A 19,672-nucleotide genomic window follows, 5' to 3' on the forward strand; every position below is an offset into this window, starting at 1 on the left:
TGCTGTCATTCCGAATGCATTTACATAAACAGTAATAGTAGCAGTAAAAGGTCTGACTTAAAACACCTACAGTAAAACAGAACAGGTGTTATATATTATACAAAGAATTGGTTGATGATGTGTAGGTTGACGTGCACATAGTTCATAGTTGTCACTGGAAAAAAATTGCTCCAAGAAAAAATCAACACAGAAAGTTCAACACATGTAAATGTTGACATAAGTGTGGCACTTCATCGGTGTCCATGTCAACACATGAGAATGAATATGAAAACATTCAAAAAAAGAAAAATAAATCTTCAAAAACTCATGTCAACCTTTTTCATTGTCGACCATAGCCGTGCCAGTGTTTTGCATGTGCCATTTAATCCTGGGGTTGCCGTGAATCACGCGCAAGGGTGGGGTGGGGTGGGGAGGGAGGAGGTGAGGGGTGTCCGCGAATCACGGGAGGAGGGGTCGTGGGTGGATGCCGTGAATTGCGGGAGGGGGGGTCGCGGGGGGGGGGTGTGGGTGCCGCGAATCGTGGGATGGGGGGGCGCGGGGGGTTGCAGTGAATCGCGGGAGGGTGGGTCGTGGGGGCGGGGGGTTGCCGCAATGACAGGAGGGGGGGTCAGGGGTGGGGAATCGTGGTAGGGGGGGTCGTGGGGGGCACCGTGAACCGCGGGAGGGGGGGCCCGGGGGGGTTGGCGCGAATCATGGGAGGGGGGTCGCGGGGTGCCGAGAATTGCAGGAGGGGGGGGGTCACCGGGGGTGCCGCGAATTGCGGGGGGTGTGCTGCAAATCGCGGGAGGAGGGTCGCGGGGGGTGCCGCGAATCGCCACAAGAAAAAATCAACACAGAAAGGTCAACACATGTAAATGTTGACATAAGTGTGGCACTTCATTGGTGTCCATGTCGACACATGAGAATGAATATGAAAACATTGAAAAAGTGAAAAATAAATCTTGTCAACCTTTTTCATTGTCGACCATAGCCATGTCAGTGTTTTGCATGTGCCATTTAATCGTGGGGATGCCGTGAATGGGGGGGGGGGGGATGGGGGGGGGGGGGGGGGAGGTGCATACCCAGCATGACCCTCTCCAGGAGGGACACATTGCTCTGTTTCTGGACTTCTTAATTTATGGATTACCATCACCTGTGCTTAAACACCTTTCTTATCAATTACCCTGTTTAAAATGACAGGTGATGACAATCATAAATTAAGATGGAAGTCCAGAAACAGAGCATTCTGTCCCTCCTGGAGAGGGTCATGTTGGGAGGTATGGAGGTGTGGGGCGCTCACCTGGTGTGTCTGGTGAGTAGCTGTGTCTTTGCTGTGTAACATGGAGAGGCAGAGGGTGTCTGGCACTGTCTGTGGGCTCACTGGGCTGGTTCTCTGTCATGTGAGTCAGTCATGTGAGTCAGAGGCTCCACCCAGCGTTATATCTCCAGACACACTTTGAGTGACAGATGTAGCCAAATATATAAGAGATATATCTGTATGGCTTTCTATGTCCTTTTTTGAGGCAGATGTTTGTACATTTATTTGGGGACAATGCATTCAATTACTTTATGAATGGGCCGGAGTTCTTGTAACCTACATTCTTCCCTATTGGGTAGTGACTGAGGTTGTGAGATTGGTGCATTATATAAATGTGTAGAGGATAGTGGTGCTTTATCTGCATGTTGGAGAGGACAGTGGATGGTGGGGAGGACAGTGGATGGTTGGGAGGGTGCTAAACCAGACATTGTTGATGTGTCTTCATGGTGGACCCAATGTTGGAGTTACATCTGTATATAGTATATTATTTAGCTACAGTTTCTTATACAGCGCAGCATATTCTGTTGCGCTTTACAATTGGAGACAACAGTGATTAAACAAACTGGGTAGAAACAAACCGACATGGAGGTAGGAGGGCCCTGCTCGGAAGCTTACAATCTATAGGCAAATGTCCCGTGATGTCTCTCCCAGTCAGCCTGTCACATTTGTCACCCGTTAAGCTGTCTAACTGCGCAGTGCAGAATTTCCCAGCGGCCCATCACATAGACGGGGTAACACGGCTCGTTACTCGGCTCCTGTGCAGCAGGGGTTGACGTTCCTGATAATCTGTCCCATTTCCGTGTAGTCAGAATTAGCCCTTTTATTTCTGAAGATTCTAAGACAGAACACTTTGTAAACAACGTGACACAAATTAAGGATGGAAATTCCTGTGGGTAATGCAGGACGATTGCTGTGTCTCTTCCAGATGGTGTTTTCAATAAATGTATCACACTGCCGGGAGGGAGGGCGATGGGAGTTCTGGTGGTGGCACGTGGACTCTGCAAGGCAGAATAAAGAGATGGTTCTGTGCTGCGATTCTGGCCAATTGTTACCTCGCCACCTGAAGGCTGACGCCGGATCTGCCTGTAGCTTTGAGTGAACACGTTGCATACAAACCTTCTCTTCACAGACCAATGGGCTGACCCGCTTCTACCCAGCCTACTTAACTCAAGTCAGTTTGGATTGGTTGAGTTTGATATCATCGGCATTCCATTAATCCCATTGTGTTGTAAGAAATCCATATGCTCCGACATGTAAAACTGTTTTTTTTTCTTTTTAAATATTACATATATGTTTTACACAATCACACCGTACAGGGAACAACTCATTTGTAGGAGGCGCTCCTTATATTCGGGATACATACGGTATCCTAGCGTTTATTATTCCAACGGCCATAATACCAACCCCTGCATTCTGATAGTGATAAGGCAGACAGTGGTGCAGAAGGCACCCTAACCCTCTCCCCATTACCCAATCCCTCTCCCCTACACCCAATTCCTCTCCCCTACACCCAATTCCTCTCCCCTACACCCTAACCCTCTCCCCTACACCCTAACCCTCTCCCCTACACCCTAACCTTCCCTTCTAGCAGAATAACCCTAACTGTCCCAACCCATGGCCTGACAGCCTCCTCACTAGTGCCTAACTCCCGCAGCCCACCGCCTAAATCTACACCCCCCCCCCCCCCCCCCAACCCACCCCTCAGCTTAGCCCTTCCTCTCCCTTGTAGGTGCCTAAACCTAACCCAAGTCTTCCCATTCTCCCAGCCTAACCTTAAGGCCCCCCCCCCACTGCCACTGCTGCCTTAAACTCCCTCCCCCCTTCCTCGGTCGCCCGCTAGCTGTCCCCGTTCTTACTGATCAGGATCCCGGCTGTCAATATTTGGGCATTGGGGTTCTATTTAAGTGACGGTGCACTGAATCCTGGCATTCTGGCCACTGGAGTTATTAGCTCATTCCTTATATAAACATGTGTTTTACCCCATTCTGTGACATGAAATGATGCTCTACAGCATGGGTCCTCAAACTGCGGCCCTCCAGATGTTGTGAGACTACAAATCCCAGCATGCCTTGCCACAGTTTTGCTATAAGGGAGTGTTAAAACTGTGGCAAGGCATGCTGGGATTTGTAGTTTCACAACATCTGGATGGCCGCAGTTTGAGGACCCATGCTCTACAGGATCTGCAGATGCGTCATTATTATTATTCCCAGTTATTGATATGTCGCACACATATTCCGCAGCGCATTACAGAGAACACCTGAACAGTCACATCAGTCCCTGCCCCAGTGGAGCTTACACTCTATATTCCCTACCACATACACACACAGACATTCTAGGGTTCAATTTTGTTGGGAGCCAATTAGCCTACCAGTATATTTTTGGATTGTGGTGTACGTTATTGCTGCAGTCACGCCATACAGCTACTCTCTCTCTCTGCACGCCGGCTCCTTTGAGACAGCTACTGGCATTTTATAAGTTACAACATAATATGGCCAGGATGGGTATGGATCAGTGGGTCGGGATGGAAAGGGATCGCCAGGTAAGAGGTGGACGCTGGAAAAAATGAACAGGTGCAAAATATTGACAGATGAGAAAAGCTTGACATGGGCACTATTTTTAAGTTTTTTTGGGGAGGTAATTTTCGCTTTCAGAGCACATGGAACCCCAATTTGTGTTCTGTGTTCCCCTCACGTGTTCTGGCCCGTTAGCCATGCTTCAGTCAAGGTGCAGCAAAGGTTACCGTTCATCACCATAATCGACATAGTACAGTATGAAAGAAGTTGGAGGGACCCCCCCCCCCCTCCACCACCCCCAAAGAACAAAAAGTGTGTCGTCTATATATGTGGACCATTGTCTTGCCAACTTTTTTAAACTGTTGCCGTAAGTTTTGTCGACCTTTCACTTGTCAACCGTTTAACCATATCAACCGTATGACCTTGTTGACCTATTGACTCTTAGCGGTTGACCTGACATCCGGATACCTGCTCGATGTTCTATTGAAGATCCAATCAGATTTTATTATCTTCTAGGAGGTGATACATAAATGAAAATTTGAATATGGTTGGTTGCTATTGACAACATCCTATCTTCATAAATTTACCCTTGAGTCTCTGATTCTGTGTACAAAGTGCTACAATGTAGCGGCTGCAGCTTTTAGCTAATGTAAGTTCCGTTGTGCAGTCAACTGGCGCCTCCTGGTGGCATTGCATGTGGTAGCAGGGACCTTGCGGCTCACTCGCATCAAGCGTCTCACACTAGGTGTACAGGGCCTGATTAATGGTTCCAGGTGCCCTAGGCTAATACACTAGCTCCCCTTGTAATGCTGCTGAACACACGTGTATGGGTGATCAGGGACTTGCCAGTCATACTGCCCATGTGCGTGTAATGAAGGTTATACAGGATCTAATGCTTGTGGCATGTGAAGGAGACTTTGGCTTCAGGCTGCCCTGCCTAGTGTTGCGCCTCCCCCCCAGTCCTGGCGCCCTAGGCTGCAGCCTTACCAGCCTATTGGTTGACCAGGCACTCTACATGTAAGAGGTTGCGTCTCTATATAACCGGTGAGTGCAGGATATGTTTGCTGCCTTCACCACAATTGGCGACAAGCCTGGTATACATCGTATTATTATCTTTGATGTTCTGTGAACCAGGAATACAGAGTCCTTGATCCTGAGCTGAGTTGCAGGAGGCTGTATAAATATACATCCAGTGTCTGTTCCACCCCCCTCTTATCATTCTGTCTCTGGCGCTGTTGTGTGATATGCGGCTTCTTTGTACATAAATGATAAGAATTTACCTGCTCTGATTTCCTGTGCCAGCCTCTTACAGCGGCGCTGTGCCCTCCGGCGGCTCGCCGCCCTGTCTCGTATTCACATGTTGTTAGAATAATTGCTCACAAATCTCACTTTTGTCTCGATGCGTTCTGCATAGTTTGGGCTAGCGGTATCCTCTATCTCTGTCGGTCTGTTTCCTATTGATATTTTCTATTTTCGGTCTTTTCAAAGTAAACTTCAGAGACCTCTCCGAGACTTCTGCTGCTGCGGTTATCTCTGATGCTTATTATCTTCATGCGCTTTTCACGCTTTTATTTAAGACTAATAAGTGCTGACAGTTCTGTCTTTTTATACAGAAAAAGGCAATGGACCTTCATACTTCTAACAGCAGTTACTTCGACCAATCAGCCGGCATTCTATCTGTACCAAATGTTGAATGCAATATCCGCGCTAATATATAGTCTAGAGCAGTGGTTCTCAAACTCGGTCCCCAGGAGCCCCCAACAGTGCATGTTTTCCAGGGCTCCACACAGAATCACAGGTGAAATAATTAGCTCTTAAAAATGTGTCATTAAATAATGAGTGCACCTGTGCTCAGTAGTTCTCAAACTCTGTCCTCAGGACCCCACACAGGTCATGTTTTCCAGGTCACCCGACAGGTGCATGCATTACTGTCTGACACATTTTTAAAGATCCACAGGTGGAGCTAATTATTTCACTTGTTTCTGTGAGGAGACCTGCAAAACATGCACTGTGTGGGGTCCTAAGGACCGACTTTGAGAACCTGTGGTCTAGAAGAAGACCGACATGAATGAATCCAACTCAGATTGCACTATATAATAGTATTTTATCCACACGTAATGATAAAATCAATATATTTCTGTACGCACACACATAAAAATCACAAAGGCATAAAACACAACAAGAAGTGGACTTAAAAAAAAAAATATTCAAAAACTAATCAGTATCGATGCAGCGTATATGTTCTGAGTCCGTATATGGACACTTCCCCTTTAAGGCTGTATTCTCCGGTCACTGAAACCATGGAAGCGAAACTGTCCAGATCGATACTGTACAACAGACGTCCGCACTCCTAGACAGTATAAATTTGGAGTTTTCGGGTCAGCTGGGGGTGTTACCTCTCTCCGCACTTGTTTCGCAATGTACACACGGGGTGACATGAGCCCCGTGCTGAGAGACAGATCACTCAGCCCACATTGCGGCACACATGCGATGCACCAGCGATCTGCGCTGAGCAGGGCTTTGCCTCTGCTTACAGGTAAAACACTGCGATCTAAGCAGGACAGGACGTGCATGCACCGCCTCTGTGGAGATGGCGACGCACGGGACCACGCATCTCCATCGCCATGGGGTGTACACATGAAGCGATCTGTGCTTTACTTCTAAGCGATGTATTCGGATTGCTTAGAAATGGGGCTTAAATCGCTCCGTGTGTATGACCTTTAGGCCGTTGGCGATGGCTGTGTGCCGTAAATGGAAACAATAGAGAATCGGAAGCGGCTTCATCTGTGAGTATCCCGGGCTCCCTTAAGCCGCATGAGTAGCAAATGCCGTGTTGCTTTTAAGATCCTGAAAAGGTGTCCAAGGGTGTAAGTCCAGTAACGGGGTCCAGTGCAATAGAACGCTGACCGGTTTCGCTCCCGCATGGAGCTTGATCAATTGTATCTGTGCCACTCCGTTTCTGCGGGTATGGGTCATAGGGGTGATAGAACTTAGGTAGACAGTCATCAGGTCGACACATGATCGTTATGTCAACACAAGCATTAGGTCACATGAGTTTTTCTTTTATTTTGGTGTCTGTTTTTTTGGTGTCTGTTGCAGAACAAAATCTGCTCAGATCTCCTACAATTGGGGATGTCCCGTACATCTTGCTGCAGTCGCGCCAAGCAGTCCATTTTGGCGCGCCTGGTCCCAAGAGACTCTGCTTGCGTTGGGGATACTTTTTTTTTTTTTCATTTTTTGTGCTAAAAGTGCATCTAATTCACAGCATGATGTGACTAGGACGCATGAGCAGAGGCTGCTGATTAATTTGATATGACAATTGTATATCTATGTGCGACTGAGTCTATAAATCTTCATGCGAAGTGCAACATTGCCACAGATTTTCTCTAGGACAAGTGCCTTTGTGCACAAAGTTGCACTTCGCATGAAGATTTAGAGACTCAGTCGCACATAGATATACAATTGTCATATCAAATTAATCAGCAGCCTCTGCTCATGCGTCCTAGTCACATCATGCTGTGAATTAGATGTACTTTTAGCACAAAAGATGGGGGGAAAAAGTATATGTAGACTCAGTCGCACACAGTAACAAAAGTGTTTCATATCGGACTAATCAGCAATAAGACACATTTTCAGCCAAAAAGGACACCCGAAACTGATAGGACCTGTCCTGTGATGCCAGGTATCTCTCGCTGCTGAAATATTGAAGCTGGATATATACGGGCACATCTGTAAACATCAGGTTTGCATAATTAGGCCTTGGTTCACTAGAGTAGTGTAGAAGCCTGACTAATAAGTATGCTATGCTTCGCTGTTTGAACTTTTTGCTTTTTGGTGACTGTCCAGTTCAAGCTCCAAGCTTTGGGTTCCTCGGTGAAGGGAAAACATGATTTGCTCATTCAAAAAACTGGCTTAACAGTGTTGACATTTATTGTCGTTAGCAGTTGGTCAACACTAATGATGTCTTCAAGGTTACAAAGTCAAAACCTGAAGTACATCATCATGGACAGAATGCCGATGTTTAGTGTTAAATCTAGCACCCTGCACCTTTCAAAACCCACACAGTTCCTCTTCCCTCCCTGGGGTCTCACTCTCTCTGCTTTGGTGCATCTAGCACAGTCTGGGCTGTTTCTCAGCACTGATATATAGATCACACTGTGCTACAACAGCAGAGAGCAATGCCTTTGGTAGGAAAAAGGAACTGCACGGGTTTTGATAGCTTCAGGGTGCTAGAATGAACACTAGCGCTTAGTGTTAGTCTTAAATTTAGGGTTAAGGATAGACTTACATTAAAAACAATGTGTCAACATTCACGACGTGTAGACATTTCAGTGTGTTGGATGTGATTGTGAATTTTGCAGCACGGATTGTCCCTGCCGGCCCTGACTGTGGTTGTGTTGTGCACCTATCACCTTCATAGATGTCAGCAGCCTGCCACATGGGCATTCACACCATATAAGTTTCTCATGTGGCCTGACCCAAAATGTGCCATGACCCCCCCCCCTCCCGGTGTAATGTGTGTCTCCCATGATTACTCAATAATGATTCACATATTAATTTCCAGTCCCTACAGAAAACGTGGCCACGATCGCGGAAGCAGCCAGTGTGATCGAGGGGGTGAGCCGCAGTCGGAACGCGTTGCTGAACGGAGACACAAAGAACTACGACTGGGATTCCGGCTACACCTGTCACCAGCTGGGCAGCGGTGCCATTGTCATTCAGCTCGCCCAGCCTTACATGATTGACTCCATCAGGTAGGTGCCATCGCTTGTCAGGGAGTTTGCAGTGTCATTGCAATGTACAACACTACTGTGTAGGTGACCTGCTAACATGCATTCTGCTGTGATGTCATTGTACCAGAATATATCTGTTCTGCGGTCTTATAAGATATTACATACAGTATTACACAGCGTGCCGCCACATGTGGGGTATTTGTGCGGGTCATAGCAATCACGGGCGCTCCTGGCATTGTCCTATCACACGGTTATCTGTGGCTGGGACTTGTAGTTCCTCCACACCCATAAAGCCTCAGGTTATCTGCTGCATCTCTACTGTAGATACCAGTAAATGTAAGTGCTGTGTTTATACAGGCGCGTGTTTATAGGAGAGAGAATGGACCTCTGTATGTCTCTATAGCAGTCTGAGGGACACAGTGACACGTCTGAGTTATTATTGTCTGGGAACTACAGCTGTCTCACAGGGTCCCAGGAGCTGGCGCTCTGTCAGGATAGACATCTACCTTCATTATTAATATCTGTTTCCAGTTTATGTCCAATAACAGATTAGTCCCTTTAGTGAGAGGACTGCAGAATATTACACTACTGCCTGCTAATGTAGTATCAGGACTGCAGAACATCGCACAGATGTCTGGTGATGTAGCAATAGGACTGCAGAACATTGCACAGATGTCTGGTGATGTAGCAATAGGACTGCAGAACATTGCACAGATGTCTGGTGATGTAGCAATAGGACTGCAGAACATCGCACAGATGTCTGGTGATGTAGCAATAGGACTGCAGAACATTGCACAGATATCTGGTGATGTGGCAATAGGACTGCAGAACATTGCACAGTGTCAGTGTGACAGTGCAGTGAGGAAATTGTGGAATTATTGGTGCACAGAGCAGTTAGGAGCTGGCAGGATTATTTGTGCACAGGGCAGTTAGGAGCTGGCAGGATTATTTGTGCACAGGGCAATGGGGAAGTGGTGGGTTTGGAGGTATATAAAGCACATCTGCAGAGGATTTTATGGGTCTGGAGGTATAATTGATGCACATTTGCGGAGGAAGTGGTGAGCTTGACGATAGGATCAGCACAGGGATGGCAGGAAGTACTGTGGGCCTTATCACTCTTTCTGGAAAAATCCTTCTGATGGACAAAACCATGTGCACTACTGCAGGGGGGCAGATGTAAAATGTGCAGAGAGAGTTAGATTTGGGTGAGTTATTTTGTTTATGTGCAGGGTAAATACTGGCTGCTTTATTTTTACACTGTAATATAGATCTCACTTTGAAGTAAAACCCCACCCAAATCTAATTCTCTCTGCACAAGTAACATCTGCCCCACCTCCAGTGCACATGGTTTTGTCCATCTAAGAAGGAATTTGTCAGAAAGAGTGAACTAAAATAAGGCCCTGTGTTTGGTAAAATGGTTGGCAAAGTGTCTGCAGAGGAAGTGGTGGGCTTGGAGATAGGATTGGCACAGTGCCGGCAGGAAGTGCTTAATTACCACACATCTAATATATTAATAATACAGATACAGTTGAAGCCTTCAACTGTCTTGTGACCCCCAGTCCTTTCTGTGTATGTGTACTGGTACTAGATAAACAATTGTTTTTTAACTATATTCATAACGCCACTACGTTTTACACATTTTTATATATATATATATATATATACGGTATATATATATATATATATATATATATATATATATATATATATTCTTAACAATCAGAACGTCAATTGAACCATTTGTCTTTTAAAATTCTGTCAAAATTTACTAAATAAAAACTCTTTTATTTCACATATATTGTATCTGTATTATTAATATATTAGATGTGTGGTAATTAAGCGCAGGGTGTACACCCCCACCTCCTCTGTATATTTACTGGGTTATTTGTAGTGTACCCCCACACCCCGCAGCTATTGCCTTCACACGTGGAATGTGACGCTGTTTTCTCCCCTCTACCAACCCCATCCGGGGCAGGAAGTGGTGGGATTGGAGATACGATTGGCACAGTGACAGCAGGAAGCGGAGTATTTGGAGATACGATTGGCACAGTGACAGCAGGAAGCGGAGTATTTGGAGATATGATTGGCACAGTGACAGCAGGAAGCGGAGTATTTGGAGATATGATTGTCACAGTGCCGGCAGGAAGCGAATGGTTTGGAGATATGATGAGCACAGTGATGACAGGAAGTACTGTGTTTGGTAAGACAGTTGGCACATGTCTGCAGAGGAAATGGTAGGGTTGGCTTTGGAGGTGCTATAGGTGCACAGTGCAGTGGTTATAGGTTGAAGTGCTACTGACACTCAGTGTGGGGAGGACGTAAGTGGCAGTTATTGAGGAAAGGTGTTTAGTCTTCTGCTTCCCGTGCATTTGTTCATTTATCAGCCGCTCGGAAAGAGCACTTTCCTCCATAACCAGAGCCTTTATGTGCTTCACTGACTTCCACTCCCACATCTGAGAGAGAGATAAATTACTCTCAATGTGTTCTGTAACTGGGTAATTGAGAAATAATTACATCATTTTCATGCCATTTAAAAACATTAAAATTTAAATAACAGAAACCTGACGAGATTAGGCTACATAAAAGATTACGGGAGAGAGCAATAACTAATGGAATCCGAATCATTGAAAGTTTATAGACCCTCTCTCCAAACTCTCGGCACTTTATTATGCCGTTCTTCATCTTCCCGTCATCCGGGATGAAGACCTCCGATTAATGTGTACGGTCTGATTAGAGACCACACAGGAGAGTTGAGCTCATGTGTTACAAGGACCCAGAGAGCACTCATCTCCATATCTGTGAGATAACAGAGCAGGATTCGCTGGGATCTGCCAATGAGTTACCTGTAACTGTAATGTTCCCGATAAAATGAGGCATATGCACCCAAGAAGGAGGCAGCAAGTTAGTGTTACAGGCATATTGTCTTTAAATGCTCCAGCCGAGATATCAGTAAATAAAGTAGTGATGGTTTAACCTTTTTCAAGTCGTGGCGCTCAGAACACGATTTTAAATTCGCCAAGGCACGCAATCAGACCCCCACAGAGAAAAACACACACTGGTCCCCACATGAAAAAAACAAACACAGTAGCCCCCACATAAAAAAAACAATCATTCACACTGCCGCCAATTGAACACCAAAATAAAACACATTGACCCCCACATGGTACAGTACAGTGTCTGTGCCAGTCTTATCTGCTTGCAGAACACAGGAGATACCTTATGCCAATGCCGACTGTGTTTAATGTGGAGTGCCCCAGGGTATGGAGATAAAAATGCCTCTCTGGCGGCACACTTGAGAACTGCTCATGGTATACTGGAGGGTATGGATTCTTTGGTCTACAACAAGTACGTCGGTAAGCATTGGGTCAACACCATTAGGACAGCATGGGTCTAAGTCGACATGGCTTTAGGTCGACATAGGCAAGGTCGACAGTCAAAAGGTTGACATGGAGTTTTTCAGTGTTTTCTTACCCGAATGTTGACAGCGTCAACATGGACACAGGTTAAAGTGCATCGCGTCCCCTCGCATAGCTCGCTGCACTCGCCATACTTTGGGGGCAGTGCCTCTCTATGCTCGGCACACTATTATATTCTCCCACCATGCCCTAGTGGATGGTAGGCATGAAATACTGCCTGTCGGCACATGTCGGCTCACAAAACTGTGGAAAAACCCCATGTCGACCTTCCCCATGTTGACATAATGCGTGTGTCAACCTAGACCCATGTCGACCTTGACCCATGTCGACCTTTCCCCATGCCCACTTAGTGGTGTTGACCCAATGCTTGTTGGCCATCATGTTATAGACCAAATGACCGTATCCCATACTAGATGTATTAAGCATGGAGAAGAGATAAAGTGGAAGGTGATAATGCACCAGCCAATCAGCTCCTAACTGTCAAGTTACATACTGGGTTTGACAATGACAGTTGGGAGCTGATTGGCTTGTGTTGATCAACTTCGACATTATCTCTTCTCCAGGCTTAATACATCTGCCCTGGTGGTATAATAACGCAACAGAGAATAGAGGTCCAGATTCAACTTTGTTAGCAAAGCAAAGAAGCACACAACTGGACAAATCCCACGTTGCACTGCAGGTGGGGCTGATGTAACTTGTGCAGAGACATTTACATAGACCCAGAGTCTTGCAGGGGTAGATGTATGAAGCAGTGATAAGGGAGAAGTTATAAAGTGCCTGGTACTTCATCACCGGCCAATCAGCTCCTGACGATTAAGTTACAGGCTGGGTTTAAAAAGGGACAGTTAGGAGCTGATTGGCCGGGGATAAAGTACCAGGCATTTTATCACTTCTCCTCCCTTATCACTGCTTCATACATCTACCCCTCAGTGAGAAGTCACAATGCAATAAGATACAGTACAATGCAATAATATTCAGACTCTCCACTAATAATTTCCACTTTACAAGTACTGTGCATTTTATTTTCTTATCTCCTATTTCAGTATTGAGTTTTGAGGTGTAATTGTCCTTCTGAAAGAACAATCGAATACTGTAAAGTTATGAAATATAGTGTACAGTAGATATGAAGTTATGCTGTATGTCATTACCCTGAGGCAACAGAGCAACAAAATTAAGTTTTTACATGTATCCAGATGACAGTATACAACAATATAACTAAAACTCTAATACATAACCACCCACAATCGACAGCACACAGAACTTAATGCTAAAACAGCTCTAGGACAGAAACGGTTCCTCAGTCTATTTGTCCTGTTCTTAATACACCTAGAACATCTTCCAGATGGTAAAAGCGTAAATAATCCTTGAGCTGGGCGATTCGGATCTTACATGACACATACAGCGCTTCCGCTCGATATCCTCCACTGCTGGAAGGGGAGTCCTTATAATCCACTGAGTCATTGGGGACATCAGTGACATGTTTGGGTGACCTGATAAGTTTTGAGTCTGTTTTTGAAGGATATTAGCGCTGGGGTCCTCTCACACTGTACAAGTTCCAAAGAGTCAGAAACGCTCGACCCCCAGATGAGTTCAGGGAGATATTAGCTCCAATCAATAGTCCATCGTCTGCAGATCACAGTGATCAGGGCAATAAGGATTCAGAAGCTGGTTCCGGTACCTTGGACCCTGGTCATGTAGGGCTGGAAGTCAGTAAGCCAATCTAGAAAATGATTCTTATGGCTCCCAGATATTAGTCGGACCAAATTTCCCCGGCAGCTCCCCAGCACAGGTCAGATACGATCAGGCACTTGCCATTTTTTACATGTGATAAATTGTATGCGATTTATCACATGTAAAATCCCAGGGAGCTTTGGCGGCGAGAGCCGGGCTGCATGGGGGAGCCAGGCGGGGGATGCAAATAGGGGGCGGGGGATGCAAATAGGGGCGGGGGAAGCCAGACAAATAAAAAAAAAAACCTATACAAATGAATGGGCAGCCACTGATTGGCTGAGAACTTTGTCAGAGAATCAGCGGCTGGCTATTCATTTGTATGGGCTAAAAAGCACCCACGACTGTGCTCCGATCTGATGAACACGGGAACGTGCGGAATCGGATGAAATCGGGGCAGATGTGCATAGTGTATGGGCACATTTACTGGCAGCCAGTGTGGGGAGTAGAAAATAGGAGTTATGTGGCTGGAATTGTGCTGGTTGGGTAACAGCCTGGCAGCTGCGTTTTGTACCAGCTACAAGCAGTGCAATTTTTTTCATGGGAGAACAAAGTAGAGAACATTGCAGTAGCCTAATGGAGAGGGTACCAATGTACGTATGACTGTAGGCAGATCGTCTAATGCAGCGATTCCCAATGTGTTTTCTCTCCCGTACCTCTTGTTTAGACCTTTCATTTAGGAGTACCCCCTTCTCTCAATTTAAATTACCCACAGTACTTCCGAGTGGAAGTGAGCGATATGCGTGTCATTATTAGTAGTGTGCGGTCAGGAATCGGGTCCCTCTGTGTGTGGCCTGCTGGCTGTGGACTGTCTTTGGGGTTCCCGCTAACACCTGTAGGAGTAATGCCGCTGCTACCTCCACCCGTGTCAGGGCAGGGCAGATGATTGCTAATGTGCGAGGGCAGCGCAGGTAGCTTAAAGGGAATAGCTGGTCGGGCAAAAGCACGTGGAGACGCCGATGATGTTGCAGGCGGAATTGGAAGTGAGGCAACGTGGTTAAATGCTTGATTCTGGTTACGTTCCTCAGATGAAAGAATGAGGATTTGAATGTGGCTGAAACGTGAAGTGTCAGACCGTATCCAGGGCAACACCGTGATTCCGCACATGATCAGTGTTTTGTAGTTCTGGACCCCCATGCGTAGAATATAATCTGTAGATGGGAATTTGGGCTAGTTCCCGGAAAGGGATACAAAGGACACATCATTGTTAGTGTAGCCAGCTATATAGGCAACAATGGCTGATTCCATCTGATAATCATTTCATCCGTGTGAGCTTGTTAAATTTGGCATTTCCGCATTTCCCGTTAGATCTTATGTGAACTGATTTTCCCTTTGAATATATAGGCATCGTGGCAGATATTCATTCTGGATGTACTCAATTAATGCCGAAATTTCCAGGGAACGCGCAGCAAAAACATTTAAATAAATGTCCCCAACGAGTCATCTGATATTCGTCAGTGTTGTCCCTGACTCCAACTTCGGTATCCACAAGTCTAGCAGATGCTTTCTCTCGTCTTCTAAGCACCTGATCTGGAAGCATCGTGCAGTGCTATGTCATTAACCCAGTGGTCATGTGACGGCAGTGGTGGATTGTGCTGTGAAAGAGCCTGCTCCAAGCATCGGCTAGCTAATGTCTTCCTGCTCACTACATCATAGGTCATGTAACTGTGGTTGCCATGGTATTCGTGTGATAAATAATCAGTAGCAGTTCGAAGAAATAAAACGAATGTTAAAAAAGGCATTTCAGTTTTCAAGTTCCAGCATACATCATAGAAAGTGTATATTTGCACAGATGTTTGTAACGCTAATGGCCATGTTTATATCGTAGGAATCAGAAGTCTCTTTTCCAAGCCTTCTCGGTTTAGTGTAAAAGGCTCAAAGCTATGGAACTAAATTTGGCAAAACCACACAGTTCTCGTTCGAAGAAAGCATTAAAATGTCACAATGTGTTCATCGGCAATCACTCACATGTAGCGTAATAGCTTATAATCACTGACATTCTGTATTATGTGATTTACACCTGTCATTGCACGCGAGATGGGCACTGAACCCCTAATACAGAAGCTGAAATCCAGCCAGCGAACAGTGCCTGTCGCCGCGCGGAACAGATCTGCCGGAGACGCAGGGAAAGGTTACGCCATTTTTAAAATCTGCTTTTTTTTTTTTTCTTTGCTTGAGATTTAGTAGAGAACGTGTCCATTAGCTGCAGTTGAATAGCTGGCGCACAATTTAGGAACAGAGCTCGCGGACATCAAACATTTAGAAGGAGCTTCTCCAGGATAAGTGGCCACATAAAATGCTCTCTGTCTTATTTTTACTTCCAACTTATCCCGGTGATAAAAGCGCTATTGTAATGAATGTAAATAGTGCGATTTATATGCCAGATTTACTTTTATGACTCAACACTGTGCAACGTTCTAGCTTCCCCGAGAGATGAATGGCAGCGGGCTCACTGCATACAGATTCCCACCGGGCGCCGGACCCTCATGGTAACAACTTCTCCGAGACACCTCACATATCTCACGTCCAGGCCGGAATCTGCGCACTGCGGGATGAACCTGTCCAATGCTTGTACACCGTGTATTAGTGTTTATCATGCAGGTTCTCTTCCCTGCCTGGGGTGTAACGTTCTGCTGTGAGGATTCTGGCATGGTCTACGGTGGTCTGTATTTCAGCACTGATATGCACACCAGACTGTGCTAGAAGTAGCAAGAGAAAGAGACACACCCCATGCAGTTGGAGCTGTGCCACTTGTGCGATCAGCGGCACATTAAACTAGTGGTCTGACAACCGGCCACCCCTACCATTGGCAATAGCCAGGAGCAGAGGACACTGCATACTGGGAGCACCAACATTTATGGACTAAAAGTATCATTTTGCTAAACCCAGGGCCCATGTCGGCCCACTGGTGTTCTTGGAAGGCATGGGACCCCTTGATGCAAAAAGGCGTGTCTCCCTTTTACAGAAATGTGACCACGGTGAGCAAACCTTCCAGGGAATCCCTTTTGCAGTCATGTGACCACGGTAAGCAAACCTTTCAGGGAATCCCTTTAACAGTCATGTGACCACAGTGAGCAAACCTTCCAGGGAATCCCTTTAACAGTCATGTGACCACAGTGAGCAAACCTTCCAGGGAATCCCTTTTACAGTCATGTGACCAAGGTGAGCAAACCTTCCAGGGAATCCCTTTTGCAGTCATGTGACCACGGTAAGCAAACCTTCCAGGGAATCCCTTTTACAGTCACGTGACCACGGTGAGCAAACCTTCCAGGGAATCCCTTTTACAGTCATGTGACCACGGTGAGCAAACCTTCCAGAGAATCCCTTTTACAGTCATGTGACCACGGTGAGCAAACCTTCCAGGGAATAATTCATATAAGGGAGAGTTACTTAGCTATATTTTGCCCTCCTATTGTACAAATGACATTGGGGGGCATTAATGTATTATAATCTGGCGGTTTTACAACAGGCGCGTCACTGATACTGTGGCAGGAATCTATTTCAAGCATTAGGTTGACAATGGCAGGGTCTATAGTCAAAAGGTTGGCATGAGTTTTTCGGGGTTTTTTCCGTCCCAAATGACGACATAGTGACCGCCTAAGTGTACCGCATGGTGTGCTGCATTGGCCATGCTTCAGGCAGGAAATGCCGCCTGTCGGCATGTTGGCTAAAAAAAACTCACGTTGACATATTTCATGCCTCGCTGTGAATGGCGCACTGTTTTGTTCTCCCTCTATGCCCATTGGGATGATGGACAAGTTGGTTTAAAAACAAAATCGTGACCTGCAAATCCTATTGGACGATTATGTCTATATGGGCGGCGTGTAAGTTGCGGTCATGGTTCTGACATGGTCATGGGAACATATTCTATTTCCCCCTACACGGATACAATGTATTTCTGTCGTTCCACCTCCCGTTTCTTCCGTAGTCGCTGGCTACTCCACCTGCTGTAGCAGGCAGGATAAGTTAGCGCCTCTTACTTGCAACGTTGTATACGCTCTCCTGTCCAGCGGCCGCTGTCATTCTAATTGACATTAATTGGCAGCCTCATTAGTGAGCCCAGAGATTTTATAGTGGCATAAACAAATAGGCACTCAACTCCACTGCCTTATGCATATTGAAAGGCTCCGCTCCAGTGACCAAGGCGCCTGTTACATAAGTGTTTGTATGTAACCCGTCTGCTGGAAAGTATAAATGAGCATATTCTATAAATCACATAACAAGTGTTTGCTTCATATATATGGATGCCTGACAAGATGCAATTATTCTTACCCCGGTTAGCTGCTATAATACTACCACCTACTCTATCTATGCATCTGGGTTACCTGTTGAGAACCTCAGCATGCTGTAGGTTATGTGTATAAGTGTGTATATGTATATTTGTATATATATACTATATGTAGAGAGAGAAATACACATTTTACTGTATGTATGTAAAGAAATGACTTAATATAAAGTTCTGCAGTGCTGTAGGTCACTACAATGTGGTAGAGGTTTTAGATACAGTATTGTAAAATTATACACACATACAGCCCCGGCACAGCTATGAATACAGTACTGTGACTGCTGGCCGCATCCCACTGTGTGTTTAAAAGTTAAAAAAAAAATATTATTGCATCTTTTTTTCACAAGCATCTTTTTTCGTGATACGCATCTGTAAGCCCTGTGATACGTGCAAATATATATTCTGTCTTTATACTGTTTGGTGCACTTTTTTTTCCCACAAGCATCTTTTTTTCACGTGCATCTCCAGTCCCAGGGGTGCAGTGCGGGGGCGCGCCGGGGAAGTCACATTCGCGCAATGCACCCCTGGGACCAGAGATGCCGGAGGTCGCCGTGGACATCAGGGAGGGGGGGGGGGGGAACAAAAAACAAAACCCAAAATATTCTGAAAAAACAAGTTTTTTGGAATATTTTGGTTTTTGGAATTATTTTAGCTGTTTTTTATGATTGAAAAAAAAAAACAGATCCAAAACCAACAAGAGCAATTTCGGCAAAACCAAATACAGATCCAAAACCGGAGGGAGAGACAGACTGAAAAACAATTACGGAGGCCGCCGTATCATCTATGTATAATACATATATCCCATACTTTTCACCACAGTGCAGAGCCACACACTCCCTTGGGTCTGCGGTTCTTGTTACCCAGGATTTTCATTTTTTTTTTTTTCACTGACTTCCATTTAAAAAGTTGCTGTTAAAAATATAGAAACATTTTTTTTATTTACAATGAAATGAACTGGATCCAGTTACTGTCTGCTCCTAACAGCTCTCCATTCCCTTGTTTAGAACGTTAGTAAATACATGTATAAAGCTCTATCTGGCTACGGCAGTGGTGACAGTGATGGGTCCGATGTGAATAAGGAGCATAAAAGCCATAATGTGGTGATGTGACACCGTGAGCGGCAGCCGGGCCTGTCTGCGCTCTGCCTTCCCGGTAAATCAGACGTTTCTCATTCCGATACAAGCTTGTTTGTAATATATTGTGAGGGATTAGTAGAAATTGGTCCTTCTGTGTAATGTGAGCTTGTGAATATTCATAGAGGTAACTAGCAGAACCTTGGCTGAGAGGCAGCTCATGCAGAATAAATTCATATCGCCTGGTGTTTAACCGCGGCTGGCTCCCCGCAGACCTCTCTGTCCCGTCTCATATAGATTCCAATCTAAACCCAACTTTGCCACAGAGTACGGTGACAGGGTAGCGCGATGTGTACCTGCCTAGCAGCCCTGGCTTCTGGGGGTGGGGGGGGGGTTGAAACTTGCCATGCTTCAAACACTATTCTCCCTCCACACCCCTAGTGGATGTTAAGGCATGAAAAAATGCCTGTCGGGGGTGCGCAGCAGAGCTTTGTTTGAAGATCAGCATTCACACTTGGATCCCGCTGTGAACCACACAAGTTCTGCTGTACATGCAGGTGCCCCTTTCAGGGCTTGGAGCCCAGAAGTAGCTGACTCCATTGCTGCTGTGAGTATCACCTCTGGGTG

The 19,672-nt window shown here is 45.8% G+C and overlaps 1 protein-coding gene across 1 annotated transcript in view; it reads left to right on the top strand.

The window, feature by feature from the left end:
• BTBD9 (BTB domain containing 9) overlaps window positions 1–19,672 on the top strand; it is a 149,722-nt gene that overhangs the window by 87,688 nt on the left and 42,362 nt on the right. The window contains exon 8 of the mRNA XM_083175427.1: window positions 8,375–8,564. Coding sequence (XP_083031553.1) covers window positions 8,375–8,564 — 190 coding nt within the window. The remainder of the gene's footprint in view (window positions 1–8,374; window positions 8,565–19,672) is intronic.

Source organism: Crinia signifera, chromosome 3, assembly GCF_055691185.1.
Source record: "Crinia signifera chromosome 3, ASM5569118v1, whole genome shotgun sequence".
NCBI lineage: Eukaryota > Metazoa > Chordata > Amphibia > Anura > Myobatrachidae > Crinia > Crinia signifera.